Genomic DNA, 22814 nt, shown 5'->3' on the forward strand with positions numbered 1-22814 from the left:
GACATTTCCTTCACTAGCAACCAATAAAAGCTAAAGCCTGTACTTTATCTTAATGCCTCACTATTACATCTTCACAAAGGCCAGATAAACAAACCAAATATTGTGACACTCAAGGAGCACCCTCTCCTTTTCGGCATGTGCTTTGTTTGTTTCTCCTTCACAGACCCAGTAGATCAATACAATGCTGTTGCAATTATTACCATCAGCAACCATTTGGGATGATTGGATTTGCTCCAAAGGCTAAAAAATAGACTTAGACTGTATCATATGGTCGACTTTGCACTGCTGTAAATCCGTAATTGGATAAATTGCAGGCAAAGAAAGCCATTTTCCTGCGGGGGGATAAAAAAAAAAGGGAGAAATGTGCCAAAATCAGTTCAGTTTTTTCTCCTCACAAAAATCATTACTGCATGAAATAGCTGTTATAGCACTGGGCAGCTGTATAAAATAATAGTATAATCATGACGTCAACGCTGCCGTGTCTCAGCACCAGTGTCTGAGTTTCTCATTTTAAATGCCTAACCTCACACAAAGCTGGAAAAAAAATAAAAAAAAACAGACACAGAAGAGAAGAGACAGACAACATGGGTAAGTCATTGAACTGATAGATCGTGGGGGGAACACACTGAATGCTTTCCACACTGAAGGTTTCATCTGGGCTCAGAGCATTTGCAGACTGCACATAAATTTCACCCTAGCAGGAAAAATAAAAAGACAGAGGTTCAAGGCAGTCCTCTTGTCAGAAAGAAATTGGAAAGCCTTTGTTTACTGTACAGTGGGCTATGTGATGGAGGAATAGTAAGTTTACATGTTTTGGGTGTCATTGGGATTTGCAAAGCTGTAATACTACTGAGGAATTAACCTCCTGTATTTCCTTGCACTGTTTCCTAACGTTCTGAGGGTACAGAGGTGTTTGCATTCAGCATCAGTAGTAGAGCACCTCCACATAGAGCGCTGGCTAAGCTTTGGTTGTTTTATTTAATTTAGTCTACAGACAGAGACAGATTGTCGTCTGGTTATTCTCCCCGCTTATATTTATTTGTTTATTTTGAGGTCACATGCACTGCTTTGACATTTCATATTTTCTCTTCATTCAGTCACTGATAAAAAACAAATTAAACATGGTAGGCAACTTTTCATTAATTCACCACAGCAATCTCCTACATGAAACATTACCTAAATAGATGAATCCCCTTGATCATCGGAGGCACCCTGGGTGTTTCAAAGTGGCAATATCCCGAGGATTGCTGCATTGATATTACACTTTAATGCAATCTCAGGAGCCACTGAGCAGCCCAGTTTGATTGGATAATACCGTCACATTGAGCTCTCAGGCATAAATCTTCATTCATATGTATAAATCACTCAAAATAGAGCAAGGGGATTTGGGGCACAAATCCAAAAAAGCAATAACCATGACAGAGGAAAAGTCCACTACAACACATTTCCACAAGCGACTGAGCAGTAACTGTTACGGCTTGGAAGGAGCTCAGTTGTATAGGAAGTAGGAGATAGGACACCGGGCTCTTCAAAACACTTTTAAATGAACCAATCATCCCCACGATTGTTATGGAGACAGTCAATCAGGAGGTAAATCCAGCGCTTGTTGAGGACACTTGAGCACATGATGAGGAAGAAGCAACAACTATATATCTACAAGGACTGTGAAGAGTGTTTTTTTTCTTCTTTTTTTTTTTTCTTGAAAATATCATCTGCAAACCACTGCACACAGCCAAGTTGTGTCTGGGAGTGTCAAGGCATCTCATACATTTCTTATTCCACACATTCGGTATCATGGAAGGTTTTATGGGAAAAAAAAGCAGGGGTAATTCAAGTCAGGGGTGTGACATTTATTCTCACGGCAGTTCCAGTCAGCTCCGGGTGAAACATGGTTGCACCACAGAAGTCAAGGTTGGAGTATCACCTGCTCCTAAAGGAATATTTTTGGCCCACAATTTGAAATTCAACAGTTCTTTTTTTTTTTTAAGTTCTGCACAACATTACAATTGGACTACTACTGACCTTGAGATTTGTCACTGACTATATGACTTCATTCCTTCACTACCTACTTTTAGGTTGACAGCTCGGTCTAAGTTACTTGACTTCAAAGTCCTCTTTGATATGGATTTCATGTAACATCCGCGCCCAAATGGCTGACCCCAGAGAGTCTTTCTGTTCAAAAGCCCTAGAGAACAGTGGATCTGATCTAGGAGCCATAGTTCATTAAGATAATCTCAGTTTTAATGACAGTATTATGCACAAAGGAGCTCTGTGCAGCAATGGGTTAAGCTTTTCTTCTTCACAGATACACAACCAGAGGACACCACTGGACAAGGTAGAAGCGGGAGGTTCTCAGCCTAACAGTAAAGTGCTGGGCTGCCACCTAATGGTTCAGCCTCACTGTCTGTGTAGGGGAAGTGTTGCATGAACATTTTTAACCATTTCCCAACTGATGTTTGCTTTTATCCAAAGCACTGTAAGCTGCCACAACTGCATTACGTTTTAAAGAGAATTCCTCTTTAGACAGACCTTTAGACACTGATTCACAAAATTTAACTCACATACTTGTGTTAAAATTAAACTCAGAACATGCATTGGCCCGACTGCACAGAAGATCTAAAGAAATGAGGCTTTAGAGCTTCTTGAGACCTAACTACATACTGTATATCCTTAGGGGGCAAGTTCACACTGGCATAAATGTGATTTGTGGGTGTGACATGTTTTGGCTGCATCAACATAACAAGAATAAATGAACAGCAGGCAGGAAGGCTCGATACATGTAGGCTGGATTAGAGAGACACAGACAGAGGTGCTTTTATTCGTGTCATTCCTCTTTTTTCTTTTACCCCACCACATTGGTCCCTCAGTTCAAACACTGAGTGATTGGCATTGCAATCACCGGAGAGTTTCCTGGCAGGAACTCCAACTGTTTATAAATGCAGAGCACGGCCAAGAATTCATATTCATACAGTGCATTTCAAGTGTCACCTACTCAGAGTGTTCAGACTCAGAGAACACTCTCTAGGCACTCTGGCCGTGGAGGTGCATCAAAGCCTCCAAATAATTACAGCAGTAGCCATATGATATCAAGATGGTTTAGCTTGCAAGCAAACCGCTCTGTACTCCGAGTAGATAAAACAACTCTTCCTCTGGGCAAAATGCATATGACATATTTTCATCTTCTCTTTTATCTGCCGATGGAATCTCTTTCTGCCAATGGACTTTTATTAAATTTTTTTATTTTTTTATTTGGTTGATTTCCCAATGCTCGCTGTTTATGTTACTGAGTGATGGTATTTCGTAGTTGTCTTTCTGTCTGCAACTGTGTGTTGAATGTGTTATCTTTGCGTGAGTCTCTGTGTAAATAAGATTGGAAATTTCACTGTGGTTAAACAAAAGATAGGACCTATTTGCAGATATAATTCAGATATGCTAGAAGTATATCTGGAATTATATAGAAAGTTCTGGAGGCATCAAACTTTTTTGTTAACTATTAGTTCCATACAGACAAACTGCACATACTGTAGCATGACATAGAGCCAGATGTAATGTCATTACTCAGGAGCTGATGCAGCCATATGTTTCATCACTTACAGTAATCTTCAGTATAACAAAGTCAAACCTGCACAACAGTTAACGTCCTTGTCACTAATGTTGCTCATTCCCAATCACCAGAGGTGGGAACAATATGCTTTAATATACAAAAAGCCATACACAGAAACTTGGCAATATTATTAAAATGCAATCAATGACATCTGTAAATGTCTCTACGTTACAGCGAATGCATCAATATAATGACATCATTAAGAATCACTGTCAACATATCGGCATTGAAACTTTTCTGCTTTGGCCAATTCATCCAGAACAGTAGGTTTTTCAAATTTCAAACACGTACTGTACCATCTATGTGACTTTTGTTTGACAAATATTGTATTTACATCCAGTTTCCATTTTTGTCTGTCAACTGCCATCCATTCTGCCAGGGCTTAGACTGCAGCAGGAAGGTTTAACACTGTTTAAAGACACTTGGAGACATGATACCAGCTCATTAGCACTGGTGTCAACTTTCCCCACCAGCAGGCTCTTTGCTGCCATTTTGCTCGACATAAAACCCCACTCCTGCTGCTAATTGCATTTCCCCAGTTTAAAAACCCTGGTATCCAGTTCCATTTCAGGTCCATATGCTCCAAATCTGAAGCCATTTTCTTTTTCCCATGTATCTACTACAGCTCTACTGCATTGTCAGAGTCTCTACACCTATGTTAAGATCATATACCTATGAAGTCATGTGATTCTTATCTATTCTTTACTGTACTTACTTGTAGGGTGCCTTAACATACCTTTGCACAGAAAAAGGGTTTTGTTTAATAAACTACCATCTGCCTGAATTCAAAATGTATCATCTCCGCCATTCAACCAAATAAAACCCTGCACATTTATTACAGTTAATATGGTGATTCTGATGCAGATGTAAAGTTTCACCACTGGAAAAAAAAAGAAAAAAGAAAAGAAAAATCATCACGCTGTAAATAAAAACAGAAGCCAACATTCTGTGCCAGTGGCTGCAGCATCTCATTACCCTGCTCATTATTGTTCACCTCAGTGCGCCTTATTGTCCACAAGAGGTCAGACATTAACAGCAGAAGTCATAAATACTGTACGGAATACCTCTGCATCGTTACCAGCAGCTAGAAGTCGAGGCCAGATAGAGAGCAGAGCCATTTCATTTGATCCGTCTCAAGTTTTATTGTGTAATGAAAACGTTGAGTTTCCTCTGAGAACAAAAAAAAACAAACGCCTCAAATGCACCTCAATGCATATGTGGAGAGGTGGATGCAAGCCACTGACATCCACAACAACAAAGTGTCCTCAGGAAGTCTTCCTCTCTTTGTTTGATCATTTCATTTTTTCTTCAGTTTGCAAATTTAGTGGAGAAAATTCATCTCATATAGTTTTTTTTTTTTCAGTACAAAGGGTCGACATATTGTTGTTTACTTTCCGTAAGTTAGGCTGGCCTGGCCCACTTGACTGAAAAGTGGTTGTCACGCCTTCTTTGTTAAAGGAGGAAGGTTCATACCGTCACTAGATCCCGTGTCTCGGATACTAAAGCTTGGCCCTCACCGCCTCACTCAAGCTGTATCATGTATCAACAACAGTTTACACACAACTATGGAAACCGGAGTGGGAAGTAGTCACACTCATCCTTGTTCTGAGGGTGCCATGGCAAATGAAGAACTTCCTCTTTAATCTTCGGTGATAATTGTAACCTGTACTGAAGTCGCGTCTTGTTTTTATTTATTTTTTCTTTTATTTATTTATTTAGTTGTGTTTTTCTCAAAACCTGGGGATATCTGATTGCCGAGGTCACAGAGAGTTGGTGGCTCGTTGGATTTTCAAGCAGGAATGGCCACTGCAAGGCTCGATTACGTCGCTCCGTGGTGGACATACTGGCTGCACAATTTCCCGCACTTCAGCTTCTTTTTCCAGTCGGTCGACAACACTTTCAAACCAGAGGAGGCGAGCTACCAGCAGGTTGGTAACTGTACTTGTGCGTAACAGCGCACGTAGTATCCGTAGAATCTCACTATAAAAGAAAAAAAAAAAAACAACAACTCAACTCAGTACTTCTGTAGACCACAGACTTTCGAAAAACAACGGCAAACAATATTGTTGAATGTACAGTTAAGCGAGGAGTGGTGTGAGATAAACTGCTGTGTTGAGTGATGAAAGCTTTTTCTTTTTCTTTTGAATGTTACCAGTGAAGCATCAGTGCAGTTCACTAACAGGCAGCAAGTGTCAGGAAGTAAGAGCCCATACTGTGCTGCAGTTCTCACATGATGACACATGACCTGTATTAACTAAGCTGGCTATGAAATGGTCAAGGTGGTAAACAACTATGTAAAGTATGGATGTAAGTTTGTGCACATATCCTTTTTATGTCCTTGATACTCTTCAACACTCAGCTTCGTCATGTGTCTTTCCCCCAACAATAGTTTATCACACAGTCACAGCCGTATACACAGCTAAACCCGTTCATTTCTTACCCCATAACTTATCCCTTGTATGAGATGATTGGATTTGGGGTTTTTTTCCCTCAAAGATTTTCTTATAAGTGAGATTTGATTGTAAAATAAATGACTAAAAGGTAGAAACAACTGTGCCAGTGTATAAAACAAGTCATGTCTTATAATTTCCCCAGAGTACATTTATGCAGCCATTTGAGGCCATATCAGTGTTCCAAACTGTCATGTTTAGTGATGGGGACTGACTGCGGGCAGCAGGACCGCAGTCATTATTTTATAAAATAGGCTGTATGATGGGAATAGTTTTCCATCTGCAGTCCATCACTGCATTACGCCTTTATGTTATGGAGTTCATTTTCTTCCCTTTTTGTCTCTTTTACTCTTCTTTCATTCTTAGTTCAGGAAGTGTTTGTCTACAAAAATATTGGATTCATCCTCAGGCAGTACACTGCAATACAAAAAAAAAGTCTCATCATATCACAACAGCATAGTTTGACAGCCATGAATTTAATTAAAAATCACTAATGACATTCATATAAGTCAGAGTATCAGCATTGCATTATTAGTGCCACGGGTGCTCAGCTCCGAGGCACTCCTCTACAGCTAGAATAGCTGAGAGGAGTGCCTCGGGGCGGTAATATATACATCAAAACGTGCGTCTTGATCCCGCAAGGGGTGCTATGACTTTTGGTGTTAAAATTCCAATTTTTCCCAAAGTTATTCCCAAAAAATAATGCATTAGAAATGCATTGGAATTTTCTTTAGAAACCCACCTTTTTTCGACAAAATTGCACCTTTTTTCTGAGTCACCCAGCTCTCTCATACCTGCACGTAGAAATGTGATTCAAACTATAAAACGGAGGAAAACTTCTGCTCTCTCAAAAAGACAGGAACTGTTTTTACATAACATGTAAACTTTTCAAACTGTGAGCACTCAAAGGAGGAGTGCAAATCACTTTTTCTTCAAAGTTAGAGTGAAAGCGTCAGTTGGCTAGAGTGCGTGAAGCAGTAAAAAATAACCTTTATTTTTATTTTTAACTCGAGCTCACGGCCAAACCGTAAAAAGGAGACAAATAATTCTTTCTGAAAATGTAGACATAGTTGTTGGGATTCATAAAATGTAACTTTGACAGGCAGGGTCTGCACAAAATTTAAACGGGGGTGCCGAGTCCGGCAGCAATACCTGTCTCACTCTCATTGACACCTAATGTAATCGTCTTTTTTTTTCAAAAGAATCTCTCTCTGTCTTCGCACTGAGCTTACTCACTCATTTTAAGGAATATCTGAATAAAATAGAGACTGTAGAAACTTCTGGCTTCAGTGTCTGGCACGGTCTTTTCGGTTTATGAAAAGAAGTAACGGTTTTCTCATAATTTGCAGTTGTTTGAAGCCATGTAGAAGCCAAATTCTGTGCAGATTTTCACATTGCCATGGCAACGGCAGCTCCTGACCTGTGTGCGTGCGTGCGTGCGCCTAGCAACCAGATAACCAACTCTCCAAGCTCCGCTAGCTTTACATTAGCCGCATGTTAGGTCTTAAATTACATTTAGTTAGGTCTTAAATATGTAAGTCCATTTACTGCTTCCTTTGTTGCTTTTTTTTTTGTTTTGTTAAAAGAGTGAATGAAGTTGTGACGGTCTGAGACAGAGGAGAGGAGAAGCTACTAGCCCTCTCTCGCTGTCACTTCTAGTCGCGTTGCTCTCCTCCCCAGTAATGTTAAATTTAGCACAGAAAGAAACATAATAGTGGTAATTTAAATAGCGGTTCATGGGATTTATTAACCCTCAGGGGTCCCTCTGTCCTTTTTTGGACATTTTCTTCACTTTTCTTTTTTGATTTGCTGATAATTTTGGCTGTGTTACAGCTGAAGGTATGGATTTCTGCAAGAAAGTGTCTTTTTTGACATATTTTTAAAATCTAATGTCAGTTACTGTTACAGGTCTATTATACACTGGTAACACATTTTGTACCCTCTGGGGTTCCTCGCGTCCAAAAAAGGACACACAAAGAAAATGCTATAAAATCATCATATATCAATATTTTTTTCTGCTTTTTTTGCATAAATCTCTTAAACCACTTCAGTTCTGCTCAAACCTACCAAATGTTTATTAGTTTTCGGGATTTTAACCCTTTAAATGCCAGTTTGAAGACATGTCGCCTCTTGTTTTATTAAAAAAAACAACACAGAATATGAGATATTTCCCACATAATACATGATGGAGGGATGTGACATTGTTTTATATCAGAGTCTTTTATATCAAGACATTTCTCAAAACCAGAGTATGATCAGGGTGACTTTTGAACACTGGAAATAAATCATGTACTCATCCCGGCAGTAGCCCCCGTGGCACTCAAAATTTCCCTGGAATTTTCTAGTTTAAGTTATTCTTTTTATTATTATTTTAAGGTATATAAAAGTTTTGGATTAAGTTGTTGTGTAACAGAAAGCACTGTTTCCAAATATAATTAAAACATTAATTTAGAGCTTGGAAAGATTTCTTACATCCATTATTTTCAAGGCTTTCGTTCAAAATTCAACAGTAGGCCCCCAAAATATGAAGTGAATTTATAGGTGTATGTGTGTGTGTGTGTGTGTGTGTGTGCGCATATCCAAGCGGCACAGCGTGTTCCCCTTGCCCCAGGTCATTTATGAATATAGAAGCCATTACCACAAACCTCCCTGCTCTGACTTGTGTCCTTCACTGTGCCTCTCTCTTTGCGTATCAAGGTCTGTCTGGGTCACTGATTCCCAGCAGTGTCTCACAGGCTCAGCTAAGCAACAGTCGATGAGGAGGAGTGAAGGGTGGCATGTTGGTAGCACAGAGACTGGTGGTATAGTCTGTAGGCTGGACACAGCCTCTCAAGCCTGAAAATAACTCATGTTCTTAATTTGACACGCTGATGTGTTGTCTTTTGAGAAAAAGTGGAAAGTGCAGAGCAGCCGCAGACACATTTGCTAAGACTCGTTTACTGTTTAATTAAATTAGACAGGCATCCATACTTAAGCTTCCTTTATACAAACATCCTTTTGGGAAGATAATGGATCGATGACCCGTCTCTTTTTTTCTTTCTCCCTCTAATGCATCCTTCGCCTTGTTATGGCAATGCAGCCGGTGGAAATTGAAGTGCCTGCATGCCTAATTACAAAACAATGGAGTGGAAAATTAGAGGAAAGAGTGGGTCTAGCAGCATTGTGCTTATGAAGGGCCTGAACTGAGTTATAGTGACAGCAAGTGTAACTATGGTTGAATCCGTAGACTCTACACACAGCATCTCCTGGCTTCTCAACAGTGTCCTGAAAAACCAATGATTAGCAAATCATTGGATTAAGGTTTTGGCCCAGGTGCCAGCTAAGGCAGGGCAGCTCAGCTGGCACAGTTTCAGTATTGACCTATTTGGTGAAAGGTGCAATTATTGTTCCATTACTGTATATAATGTCAACTGTATCTTTTTTTTCCTGTGCAGTTATGTTGAAACTCTTCATTTAGGCATTATTGGCATCTTATGAGGCCACCGTTGATTTTGGTATGTAAAGTAATGTGCCAGTTAAATAGTGTGTATCACTGTATGCTGCTTCATTCATTCTGGTCATTGTTTTAAGCCACTGTCTGATGATCTAATTTCTATTTTTTCTAATTGTAGTATACTCAGTGCTGACCTACCTGATGAGTAAGATTAAGAGCTGAAATGTTGCTCAGCACAACATAACTTGAAAGAGAGTTTGAGCAATGAAGGACTTTGTTAGAATATGCAAAAGAACATCATTTATATGCAGTCACAGTGTCAATGTCGTCCAAATGGAATAATTAGTCACAGTCGTTGTAGTCAAGGAATAGCTCTGTTTAGTCAGCCAAAGACAGACTCTTTGAACTTGTGGGCATTAAAACTTAAGTGCAGATTGTTTGCAAGTAAAATGAAGGTCATGCTTTTTGCTTGATTGAACCAACCGAGGGCTCAAACGTTATGAGTTTAAATGCACGACATTTCCTTAATGATAAACCACCAGGGATGCTCCAGCCTGGACAGTCTGATTCCGATGTACTGATGCCACACTCACTTATCAGTCGATACCACTACTAGTGTCTGTGCAGCAGTATAAATACAACGGTATCAATGGCCGGGCGTTTGTTTTGTGGTAGTTGCGTAAAGAAAAACAGATCAAGTGATGTGTCTGCTGCTCCTTTAGGCAGCTAATGCAGTGGGAAATAAGATGCTGAAAACTATATGCAAGTTTGCTCAGTACATGACATGACATTTCTATCAGAAAATGAACAGGATTCATAACCGTTTTTTGTCATGAAAGAACCACCCCCCCCACCCCCCACTATAATCTGATACAAATAAACAATGTCATTTTTATTGCATAATTGCAGTGTCCATATCCAGACCACTTCAATACAGTATTTCCTCTATTCTCTCTACATCACTGTTCTTCTGTTTCTCTTGATCCTCCAGGCTTTAAATATTTTGTACACTCAGAAATCACAAGACTGAATGAAAGCCACTGTGTCACATGATACTCCCCTCCCACAGCCTTGGATCACTTCTGTTTTCCTCTCAGCTGCAGTCCAAGTTCTGCTGTTGCAAAAATCCAAGTTTCTTTGTGAGCTCTCCTTGCCCCAAGACCACCTACCTCTATGTTTTCTGCTGCAGGCAGCAGATACCAGTGGTAATGTGGATGAAGTAGCTACACACTAACCTCAAAAATATCTCTACACATGAGTGTGGTTTGATAATGGTGGCTTGTTTTCACTCAGGCTGTCAACTTTTGGGTGGTGGGGTCACGCTGCCTGACACCTGGAGACCTCACATAATAGCTCTGTGCCTATTTAAAGATATCTGTCGATATAATCTGCTGAAAAGTTCTCTGTAGACTTATTTTTCTGTGTAACATGACATTTTGGTGTTGACTTCAGCTGATGGTATTTCTGTGTTGTTGCATCTCTTCTCTCTCCACTCTCCTGCCTCAGTCTTTGATACTTCTAGCATGTGTTGGTGCAGTGGGTCTCGGTCTGAGCCTGCTGGTTCTGGGAGTATACCTGGCCTGCCTCTGCTGCTGCCGCAAGGACGTAGAAGAAGAAACCAAAAGACCCGAAACCTGCTGTGTCACCTTGGCTGCCATCATCGCAGGTCTCATCATATGGTGAGTCTGAATGGTAAAATAATAAAATAAAACCGTTGTGTTTCTTGTTGTAACACTAAACTCACAGATGCACATATGATTACCTCAACTACCGGTAGTAACTCTACATATACGCATAAATGAACTTAAAGCTGTGTTTCATTTGTTCAGGGATTTTTTACTTTATGTTAAAATTTCCCATCTACTTTGACCAAACACCAAAAAAATAACCTAGACATTAAGGGAGAGGGATGACATTGATAATCCAGGCTTGCTTGATCAAACCATGGATCTGTACTAATGTGCACCTCCATTATCTACCTGTAACTGAAATAAAATGTTCTCTTTCTATAGAGTACAAATAAGTATTTCTGACAGGCCACATCATCAGCACGCCCCGATCAGCTGATGGCAAGGTGATGAAACTGTTAAGTCCCTCAGCTGACTCTTCAGCTGACTGTGCCCACCGAAACTTTGACTGCTGCTTGCTCAGCTTGGTCTCTTCAAATGCTCAACCAAACCAGAATGCTGCAGCTTTGGATATGGCCTTTGAATATTGTACTTCTGAAACATCTAGTCTTGTACTACTTTGCTCCACATACTGTGCAACAATCTCACAATTAGTGGCAGTATTAGTGTGTTTGCTGTTGCAGCAGGTTGTATTCTGTGGGTATCTGGGTTGTCCTATAAGGTTTTATGTAAGCATGAAAAAACAGGGAACTCCCTTAAGACTTCCAGAGTCACAGCGCCGGATATAACTGTATTTTTTTGTATGATTTAATACACTTTAATACACTGACAGAAATTATCCAGGCAGAAAAGAAAGAGAACAAATGAGTCACCCGAAAGGCTTGATTGAATTTGCGTACGGATCTGCTTAAACTTGTGACATTTATCTAAGTGTTGGGCTTTAACTTTGTTAGCTTTCTGTGTCCAAACCCAAACCACTGCTACAGCACACAAGGTCTGTTGTAATGCTAAGTGACTGGGCATGATGCTGTTTAGCAAAGGAGCTCTGTTTTTTGTTTCTGCTCAAAGCATCAATCTCTCTCTGTAGAGACTTGTTCCAGTATGGCCATTGATATATTCAGCTCAACAAATAAACTGCTGCATACAGCATCCAGTTATATATTCCAGCCATAGATGTGTATGAGATCGAAAAGACAGACTTTACATTTTAAGTTTTGTGGCTTAAAACCACACTCATGGTGGTTCCTACTACCTCTACAAAAAGTTTCGCTTGCTAATAACAGCATTTGGTCTTTGGCTTGAGCTGGTGAAAGTTTTGATGTGTTTTGAATATTTAAAGGAATTATTTATCACAAGAAAGGCTTGTAGAGAAACACTATATGTAGCCGCTATATGTGCGGCTACATATAGCAAAAATGCTTTTATACACTCAACTGTACATATTTTGTCCTTTTTATTCCATTGGGTCATGGGATTTCCATCAGATAAAATGAAGATGTACTTTTCATGATCTAATTGTTTACCATGATCACCCCATTAACTTTTTACCATTGTTCAACTGAGCATGATATTCAATAAGAATTACGTCTCAGTTTCACTGCAGTATTTAAATAGAAAAAGGATTTAAGGGCTGCGGCACCTCTGTGGATGATTATTTCTGACCCCAGGAGAGGGAACAGAGTAAATTGAGGTTAAAGATAGAAAACAAATCTAATATTCTCCAAACCCTTCCTCCCTGTGTCAGTCTCTGTTAACCCTGATATAGTTTATTATTATAGCAATACTCTAGTCTTCACAGAATCACGGCATTTATCTGTCATTACTTGTCCTTCCAGTGGAGACCATTCATTCAGCTCAGCTCACAACATGATCTGAATATTGAGGTACAATTGTCCAGTCGTGTCCCAGTCAGTGAAGTGATCTATACCCTTGGAGGAATAAACACACTAAATATGATGCAGTGCTCGTATGTCATAGTGTTTAATGTGTGGATTCCTTTTAACACCTCTAGCTGCTGCTAACAGCCTTTTCACACAGCCACAAAAACAATAAAACTTCCCTTAAGACTACACTGCCCTCATGATGTTCTGTGTCATTACCATTTCGTTACTGCATCATTAGTGGGTCTTTATTGTCACTGATGTGTCATTCTGTTGGCCACAGGGTTAACGAAGAGCTCATTGTCCAGGCCACTGCAGATCAACTGGAACACAAATGTCTTGAAAAGCGTAAAGAAAGCTTGTTCAATTTCCTTTAACCAACTGAATGAAGTAATTTTATAACCACATCGATGCAATTTGGGTTGTAAGGATTACTGTAATTCATTTTTTGCTCAGAACAGATTGTACAGAATATGGCCCCAGTGCCCCTAATCATAACCAGAGGGAACTAGTTTAATGGAAGAGACACAGACTGTGGTTTTCATTATGCTTACAAGGTTACAGTGACAGCAAGCTAGCTGGCGGACACAAAAAAGAAACATACACCTATAAAGAGACACAGTGACATATCACACACACCGTGACAGGATATATTAACTTCTAAAATAAAACCAAGATGCCACATCCTTTTTTTGAACTTAACTAACTTCTTTTGATATCATAGTCTCATCATGGGGGAGGGTAATGTTTACCTGGCCATGTGTATACCTGGCTGTTTCTGTGAGATTTGGGGGGGGGGTTGCAGCACAGATGGTGTTAAAAGTCTTCAACAGGTGAGTCAGTAAACTAGAACTTAGTAGATTTTCCATTTTTGTGTTTGTTTGTGCATGTGGTATCCCAGAAAAAGTATCCTGATCTGATCTCCTCCTATCCGAAGTGTGATTATTGAGCTCCCTCCCGTCGGGATGGAAACTGCCCCCAAATGTGGTTGAAAGTGTTACTATAACCCCCGACCTTTGTGTAGAGTGACCTTACTTCAGTCGAGTTTGATGAAATTGTATCACTTCTCATGTCACTGCAGACTGTTAGCAGCAGGGGTGCACTGACTCTGGGGGTTAAGATGCTAATCCTCCCTTTTACAGAGGCTCGGGCACAGTCACAAAAGGTTGCGGGAATGTGGGAAATGGGGATCCTGTGTATTCCACTCGGATACTTTTTTTAGATGTGGAGCAGAATTCTGATGTGGTTTTAGCCAAGAATGGGATAACAAATTCAAACATACAGTTGAAAATATGCTCATCGCCAAATCTCAAAATATAACAAAGAAGGGAAAGCAGCGCACGGAGCTAATAATGGGTGGAGGTAGAGATTGTATAGGAGGGAAATAGGAAAATTTTGTCTTTCATATGAAACATCCCAGCTCTAGGAGGAAGAGATGAGGGAAGCAAGTACAGTAGGAAAAAGTATTCTAAGAATGCAAAATTTTTACCAGACTTCATTAAGGCATCTTACAAATACAAGTCTAGGATGAAAATTATGCATAATCATTTCATAGTTAGTTATTGTATGTCTAACCAAAGATTCATTTATTTATTCATGGTTTTGTTAAGAAACAATTCCAGTTGCCAGTGGCATGTTTTAGTCTGTGCGTGCACAGTAATAAAGCCTCAAGAATAAATACAAAGCCTTTTGTGGTATGATTCATACTGTATTTCCCCTAAAGCCTCAAAGTTTCTCCTTTGGGAATTTCTGAACATCTCTTTGTCTTAATTGTCCTCTAATAACCTCAGGAAATCCATTATCCGGAAGTAGCGCAATAAAATAAACAGGCAATTAATTATGTTTATTCATTTGATAATTTTTTAATCTGAATCTCTCCTTTTTCCACAGTTCTGCTGTAGGACTGGGTTTCTATGGAAACAGTGAGACCAACGATGGGGTTTACCAGCTGACCTACTCACTCTACAATGCCAATCACACGTTGGGTGGCATCAATAATCTGGTAAGAGAAGCATGTCAAGCTTTACTCAACAACCTAGAGTTGTATCATCATAAACATTAAAAGTCCCATGTGAAAAGGGGTTTCGACTTTGTTTTTTATAAACGCACAGGTGGAAAATAAAAGCTCTGAAATTCAGACTGCTGCCATTCTTCTGGCTCCCCCATAACAGGATGGCCTCCGAGCTTTATAAGTTCAGGTTTTGATGATCGATAGGCAGCAGGCAGCTGCGTTGTCTGTGGAAGGGCAAGACGGTTTAAACAAACCTCTGTTGGTAATGATAAGTTAAGGACAGAAAGTTTTGTTAGCATTCCTGTTGAAGAGCAAGGAGTTTACGTCTTGACCGTTTTAAGCAGCACTAGTGTTGTAGCTGCAGTGTGCAGTCTAACAGTTCACTGCTGCTGTCGAGGCGGATGTGTGCTGACTGGCGCAGAGCTGGCTGAACAGTGTAACTGTAGACGTATATAGGAATCCACATTTTGTGTTTTACCAATCCCGCAGCCATGTTTCCTCCTTCTGCCAAATCTGATCCCTGGCCGCCGTGTGAGTTGATGTGTCCTTAGCCAATCAGAACGTTTGTTGATGAATAGCGGACAGTTACTTCCACCTAGAAGCAGAATCTGACCATGTGTGGCACTATAACACTTTTTTTTTTTTATTATTTTAAACATCATTACAGAGGCGTTTCAGAGACACACATAAACAGTACAGTCTATTAGTGTTAAAATATGGGACCTTTAAATGTGGTCACCGAAATGATTTTTATTTATATCAGTTGCAATTTAACAATATTACAGTTGAATCACTGCGAGATGACCACACAATAAATGTGTCAGAGCTGTAAGAAATATGAACGCTCATTTGCTGTAAATATCTACTTGTCTCATGCTTCTTATATTGTGGCTTTTTTTTTTTTTTTTTTTTCAATTACCAACCTCTTTTATTAGCTGTGATGGCACAAAGCATGATCGTTTCATGGCTTACTGTCTCACTCTGCTTGGAAACACTGATTCACAGCTGGTAGACACCAGAGCTCCTTCTTTATTAATGGGGTGCGCATCTGTCTAAGAGTAGCACTTCACCGTGGGGGGTCTGTATCCGCTTTTTGTCACAGTGAAGGAATTGAGGTGACTGGTGCATCCAGGATTTGTAAATAGATTTTTTTTCTACACAACTCCTGACCTGCATTCAGGGAAGTTATTTGGGAGGCTTAGGGAGGGGTAGGAAAGAGGAAGGCGAGTGAGGGAGTTTGAACAAGGCCCTGCAAGAAGCAATAATCACAATGAGGAAGAAGAGGATTAATGCCCATCTGCAGTACATTAATGGATGTTAAGCCTCTCCTCTTTCCATCTCTCTCAGTCTTACTATGTGTACTGTGTGTGTGTGTGTGTGTGTGTGTTTGTATGTGAGTGTGCGTGCATGGCCTTATCAGTATCTCAAATCCACTTAAAGGCCTAATATGCACGCATGTTATATTAATGTATGGACACAAATGGATTTGTGTGCAGCCTTTCATTGTGTACTCTGAAAATCACTGTATAGGAGGAGCTAACAGATTCAGATTTAATACATTTATAGGTCACAGAGTGATTTCTATCATACAACCAGATTATTAGGCACACCAAGCAACACATTCGATCTCTGTGAAGGTTATAATGTTCAGTTTTTGTTGAAAGATTTTTCTTCTTTTCATTTCACTTCTAAAATCCCCTTTGTGGGCATATCAGAAGCTGTATTTAGTCCACCGTCATTGATATATGTGTGGTGGACAAAAGATAAGAGACATTTTTGCAATATAATTCAGCGGCACCACCACAAATGGCTGTAAAGTTGAACGAATACCTCTCAACAAGATGTGAACATTAACCTCAGGACCATAGGATTGATTCCAGATCCTTGTGTTAGATTGTATTCGTTTCAGCTTGGCATAACAAGTAACCTTGTGAAGGTGTGTATTGTAGTTTGCAGAGCCACAGTTTCTTTGTGCTGTAGGAAGTAAGTGGGATTCAGCTATGATTGTTTTACATCCTTGCTGCCGACTTTCTCTGTAGTGTCCTGGTATTGATTTGATACTGTAGCATGATTCAGTATGCTATGGCTGCATGAGAACCATAGATGTCCCTCAGGGGAACAAAGGCTTTCTCACTTGCAGAATCATAGCTTGATGTAATGTACTCCACTTACAGAGCTGATGAGCTGGCCAGCTGTCCATCCCATAAAGCAAAAACTACTTTAGACTGTGTTTAGTCTTGAGAATACAATTTCTTTAGCAAACCCTTCCGTGTGTGTTTCTATTAACTTGGTTCAAAAGTAATTGCTTCAGTAGTTTACTTTACATTGAAGACTTAAATATATTTCCTTTGTTGCATTTCACAAACTGGGTTGATATCAGATTTATCCAGTTAAATAAATAGGAATAAGGGCGACCAAATCTCTGCTTCACAAGGCTCCTGTGAGGTTCACGCTAGGAGCGGTTTGGCTCCACTGATGGCTTGTTAAGGCTCTTCTCATCACAAAATATGCACTCTCACACTCTGCAAGGGATCATCATGAGTCACAGAGGGAAAGATTTGATGAGGAGGACCATTCTCCCTTTGTTATTGGATGGAGATTTTGATTATTCTCAGGCAGTCTTTATTTCAACCTTATTTCCAGTGCGTGGCTCTCATTATTAAGAGCTCTTCAGTACGGCCAGGATATACCAGTTTAGAAAAACAGGGCAATTACATTGCATCTATTCCACTTTACGGCCATGCTTATACTTAAATGTATAGCCCTTCCTCTTTCGAAAGCTGTCTTGTGAGTATCGGAACAAAATGATTGCCACTTTCTGCACCGTACATCAGTTCCCCTGAATGTCTCTCTTCAGTGTCCCATTTCTTAATGTATTACTCGGCTTGATTTCAAAGCACTGTGATCATATACGTATTGTCGTATTGTCACAGCTGATACAGTAAATCTCAGATATATAAAATCAATGGAGGCATCAGGCAGAGCAGTTCAGTTGCATGTGAAGTGGCATTTGGAGTACTGCTCCTGTGAGCCTCAAATCAGTCAGTCTCATTTAACAGGCGTGTCCAATATGGAGAAGCCTCCTTGTGACCCGCTTTCAGTAAAAGCGAGCTTTAATCCATTTTAAAGGAAGACGGGACGGTTCAGATTAGGGAAATGCGGATCACCCAGAGCAGCTAGCTGATGGATCCCATTTCTCACACTCAGGCAGACTGGCTTGCAGATAAGATTCAGGGTGTTGTGGCAGGAACTGTGAGAGATGATGAACATAGAGGTGGGGAGTGAGAGCAGTTTACTGGCAATCACATACTCTCTCCCCCCTTGGGAGTGTTGGAGTGGATGGGCCTGGATCTTTGCCTCATCTCCACATGGATACTCTTTCTCAGAAAGGCATCAGAAGCATCAGAATTTAATCAAGAGTGTTTGAAATGTTATAGTGTCAGGGAGACTGAGATACATTTTTATCTTCTTTCACTGTGGTGAATTTTCACAGCGTGCAAATGAACAGTCTCACGCAAAATACTTGAACGTGTGGAAGAAGTCATGGGTATAATGATGAGAAAAGATGATAGATAAAGGAAGCGGGACTGCGGCAAACTGTTGTAGATTAAAACACAGAAAACAACATCTGTTCAGAATTAGTGGAGCCTCCTACTCGGTGTTATAGTAAGCAAAGTCACTGTGGTGTGGGTGGGTACATGTCATCTGTTATATTATTGTGAGTTTTGGAGGTCATTTACAGCATCTTTGCTGTTCCTGGAACCACACTTCTCTGGAAAAAAACATACATATAGAGTTTATTTGATCTAGAATCTCCACTCTTGAGAAAAATAGTTTTTGGGAGATACACATATTTGCTTTCTGGTGCATGAGAAGATCAATACCACTCGCATATTTATAGGGTACATTGTATTTGGTTAGTTTAGCACAAAGACTGGAAAGAGAGCGGGGAAGCGGCTAGCCCGGCTCTGTCTAAAGGTAACAAACTTGTTATATCTTCTTTATTTAATCTGCACAAAAAGTGTAAAACTGCTCAGAGCTGAGAGATAGTTCCCTCTGGTAAAATGGCCAATTGTTTACATGTTGTTTTTTTGTACAGATTAACTTTCCCCCTGCTTCCTGTCTTTGTGCTAAGATATGTTAACAGCTACTGGCTGTAGCTTTCTATTTAACAGACCAACGGGAACGGTATCGATCTTCTCCTCTAACTCTCTGCCAGAGAGCGCATAAAATGTTGAACTGTTCCTTTGAAGAGACAACACTGATTGTCTTCTGCATTCTACATATAGTAATGTTTTCACAAAGATAGAAACCCACTCTGTCAAACACTGTGACTGAGCTAAGTCCATGTATTGAAAGACTTGTCAATCAAGTTTGGAGTGACAGCTGGTTTCAAGCATACAATTTTCACATTTGATGGCAGGGTTACCCTTTTGTTTACATCGGCAGAGCGGATTGTGCCTTTTGATGTCGCATTTTAAAGTATCTATATAAATAGGTCAAACTACTGTGGCTGTGATTCTCAATGAATGTTGCTACGGCAGAGAAACTATTTCCCCCTGTCAGCATCAGGCTGCAATTGACCTGTTTCTAGCTCCAGGGATGCTGTGAAAGTGCAGGCGTTTACTGCATCATATTGTTTTTGTTCAAACAGAGAAGTAAAATGTATTTACTCTGCTCCACCATGCCTCATCCCCCAACTCTGTTCTCACTATCAAAGACCCTTGTGATAACAGGTCTCCCCGGTATTGTTATCAGTATTCCACTCTAACATTGTTTATCTGAATAAAACACACGGTTGAAGAGAAAAGTTAATCTTTTCTCGAGGGAATGCTCCTTTGTTTCTTTCACCTCTCTCTATATTTTCAATCTTCTCTTCTTGAATATCCGTTTTTTATGAATTTATTTAAGTTCCTGTTTCCTTCTGACCCTGTTTTTATTCTGACACCTCTTCACCTCTCCCCCCTCCCTTATTCTGTTACCCACTGTTTCTTATTTTCTTTCATTTCTTTCACTCTCTCACCTTTTATTTTTTTATTTATTTATTTATTTATTTTACAGGTTGGTGGATCTGTGGGCAATGTGGAAACTGGACTTAAACAGCACCTGGAACGGCTGGATGAGATCTTTGCTACGAGGACCGACTACCTCCAAGCACTGCGCTTCATGCAGCTGATGGTCAACAATGTCATCCGTGAGCTAACCGCTCTGCCAGACATCAACAAAGCTAATGCTGACTTGGCAGCCATTGCTGACCAAATAGCCTTCACTGAGTATTGCAGGTAGGTGGAGCCGACTCCCCTGGGGTGCTTGGCATCATTTTATTTCATCTTAGTGTGGCTGAAGTAAACACGCTGCTAAATGATCCAGACCAGACACAGAGCAGATGGGATTTTATCGATATCCCCTGCAGAACACAGACCGGAAAAGCTATTTTTCCTGATTGCTAAATAAAGGAAAGCTGAAATTGAGCTTATTGCCCACTCTGTCGTTTAAGCTCTAATGCTTATTGCTCTCACAGAATGTTACGCATGGCAGAGCAGCTATTAGACCATAAATGATCTCACTCGCAGACCATTGCTTACATTGATTGCAGTTATTTATTTTGACATCGTTCTCTCTTTCAGTTTTTTTTTTTTTTTTTTTAATAAGAGGCCAGAAAATGATATTCAATAAAAGCAGAAAAAAATAATAAACCCAATCAACAACAAAGTAGTCCAAATGAATAAAATATCCAGCGATGATTCAGGAAGGGAATGCTAATTTATGAGGCTGCTACTCCAAATCGTGAGTGTAATTTGAAAGCTTCTGCATCTTGTTTTATTTTTGAGCACATTAAATGTAAAACTTCATAGTGCTGTTGTGCCATAAAGTTTCACATTTGCAACCTGTTCGTGACTGTAAAAGTAATTTTGAGTAAATTGGAAAGAGAGACTAACAGAAGACAGATTTAGGGTTAGTTTGCTCCCTTCAGCAAAAGGGTTTATTTGGTGTGCGTTATAGACACGAACTTACTCAGGGTGCCAGTGCTTATCTGGATGCATGTGTGGGCATCCAAGTCCTCTAGGAGTTGATGTTATCCCATCAAATTCATCCCATAACTCCTGTCTGTCCCAATATATTACAGGTTTAGTATAAGCGAATTGCAAGGTGTAAAACTCCATTCTGAAATATGTTAAGCATTGAAGTAAAGACAGTTTTATTTATATAGCCCACAATCACAAATCACAAATCTGTCCAGCATATGAGACCCTTTCTCCTTAAACTCGCATTGATATCTATTCCTCAGCCTGTTTCAGTGGAACTCACAGAATGTCTGTTGAATCATACTTTTGTGTGTCACACTATGATATATGCTATATATATATATATATGTATATGTATGTATGTATCTATCAGATATAAAACTAGTTTTTGCCAAATGCATGCAGTACAGAGACTGAAGTAGCCTACACACTGTTGAATCTTATCCCTCAAAAGTTACACAATGTGTATGCATCTTTCTAACCTAACTGTGTGTAGCACGATGATTAACAACACAAAGAGTTTATAGCTTTGTTTACTTGTCATGATGCTCTTCTTCCTGTGTCTATGGCAGGTTGTGGTAGTCACCCAGTCCCTGGTTATATAGAAGATATACAGTATAACTGCAGCTCCATATCCACCATATCCTCCATGTTTACGGAGGATTCTGGTGTTCCTGTGCTTGTGTAGAGATTTATTCAAAACTTTTCACCTGAAAAAGTTTATGCCTTTGAGCTTTAACTGTAATGAAACTGTCACGACCTGAAAAGTGGGAGCAGGGGATTACAAATGACGGCAAATAATAAGTGATTTATTTAAAGGAAAATAGAGCAGTTAACACAAAATGAACTAAGGACACCCTGGGATGTGGTCATCAGTTTAGTCAGGGATGAGGGGGCGTGTAGAAGAAGAAGAAGTTAGATGGATGAACACAAAACCACAAATGTGCTAGAGAGAGAGGGAGAGAGAGAGATAGAGGGAGAGGGAGAGGGAGAGGGAGGGAGATGTGGGAGATCTGGGCCCAGGTGCCTTCAACAAGGGAGATCAAAGGTCTCCACCCTCCAGGTACCCGCTGCATAATAGAGACAGCAATCATAGAGTAAGAACAAGTTGCCTAGAAACGGAAAACAGAAACACTCGTGTTCTGGTTGTATTAACCCGACTATACAATGGTCATGTATTTTGATTAAAACTAGAAATGTCCAAACTTTCCATGGCTCTAAGTGCCCTGAGGACTTATCCTTGCTGACTCCACTAAAAAGTTGAGCTTGACAGTTAGGAAACAATACAATCTCAGTTCTCAGTGTTGGTTTGAGACTGTTTTCGCCAACTAGAATTAGAAATATACTGCAAATTTATGTGCATGTGAGACTCTGATCTGGGGACACCGCAGATATGACTGTCACATCCCGACTGAATGTTTATAGTGTTTGCTGTGGACACTGCCTAAAAGTGCATTTTAATTATTAAATTTGCTTTGACTTCTTTTGTGATTTAAATTATTTTTCTCTGTTATGTTTAGCATTTATTAGAAATTAACTTTCTTGTTTTATACTACATGAGGAATGTGAAGATGTTCGGCACTTTGTAGTTTTAGAGGTGCAAAGGAAATATGGTTGTTGAGAAGTACTTCAGTGTCAGGATCCAGGCGAGAGAGAGAGGGAGCAGATGATCCACAAGTCACAGTTTATTACTTCAAGTGCCCAGTGTAAACCTATGATTAGCAGTAGGTATGTGCCTGCAAAAACTTATGTTAAGCCCTGTAGTGATGGGCTGAAATGGGT

At 39.9% G+C, this 22814-nt stretch overlaps 1 protein-coding gene across 1 annotated transcript in view; it reads left to right on the plus strand.

Annotated features, from left to right (window-relative positions):
• Positions 1-4944: 4944 nt before the first annotated feature.
• Positions 4945-22814, plus strand: part of ttyh2l (tweety homolog 2, like) — a 30577-nt gene continuing 12707 nt past the window's right edge. The window contains exons 1-4 of the mRNA XM_056400456.1: positions 4945-5532; positions 10994-11166; positions 14886-14997; positions 20068-20288. Coding sequence (XP_056256431.1) covers positions 5404-5532; positions 10994-11166; positions 14886-14997; positions 20068-20288 — 635 coding nt within the window. The 5' untranslated portion in view covers positions 4945-5403. The remainder of the gene's footprint in view (positions 5533-10993; positions 11167-14885; positions 14998-20067; positions 20289-22814) is intronic.

Source organism: Seriola aureovittata, chromosome 17, assembly GCF_021018895.1.
Source record: "Seriola aureovittata isolate HTS-2021-v1 ecotype China chromosome 17, ASM2101889v1, whole genome shotgun sequence".
NCBI classification, from domain to species: domain Eukaryota; kingdom Metazoa; phylum Chordata; class Actinopteri; order Carangiformes; family Carangidae; genus Seriola; species Seriola aureovittata.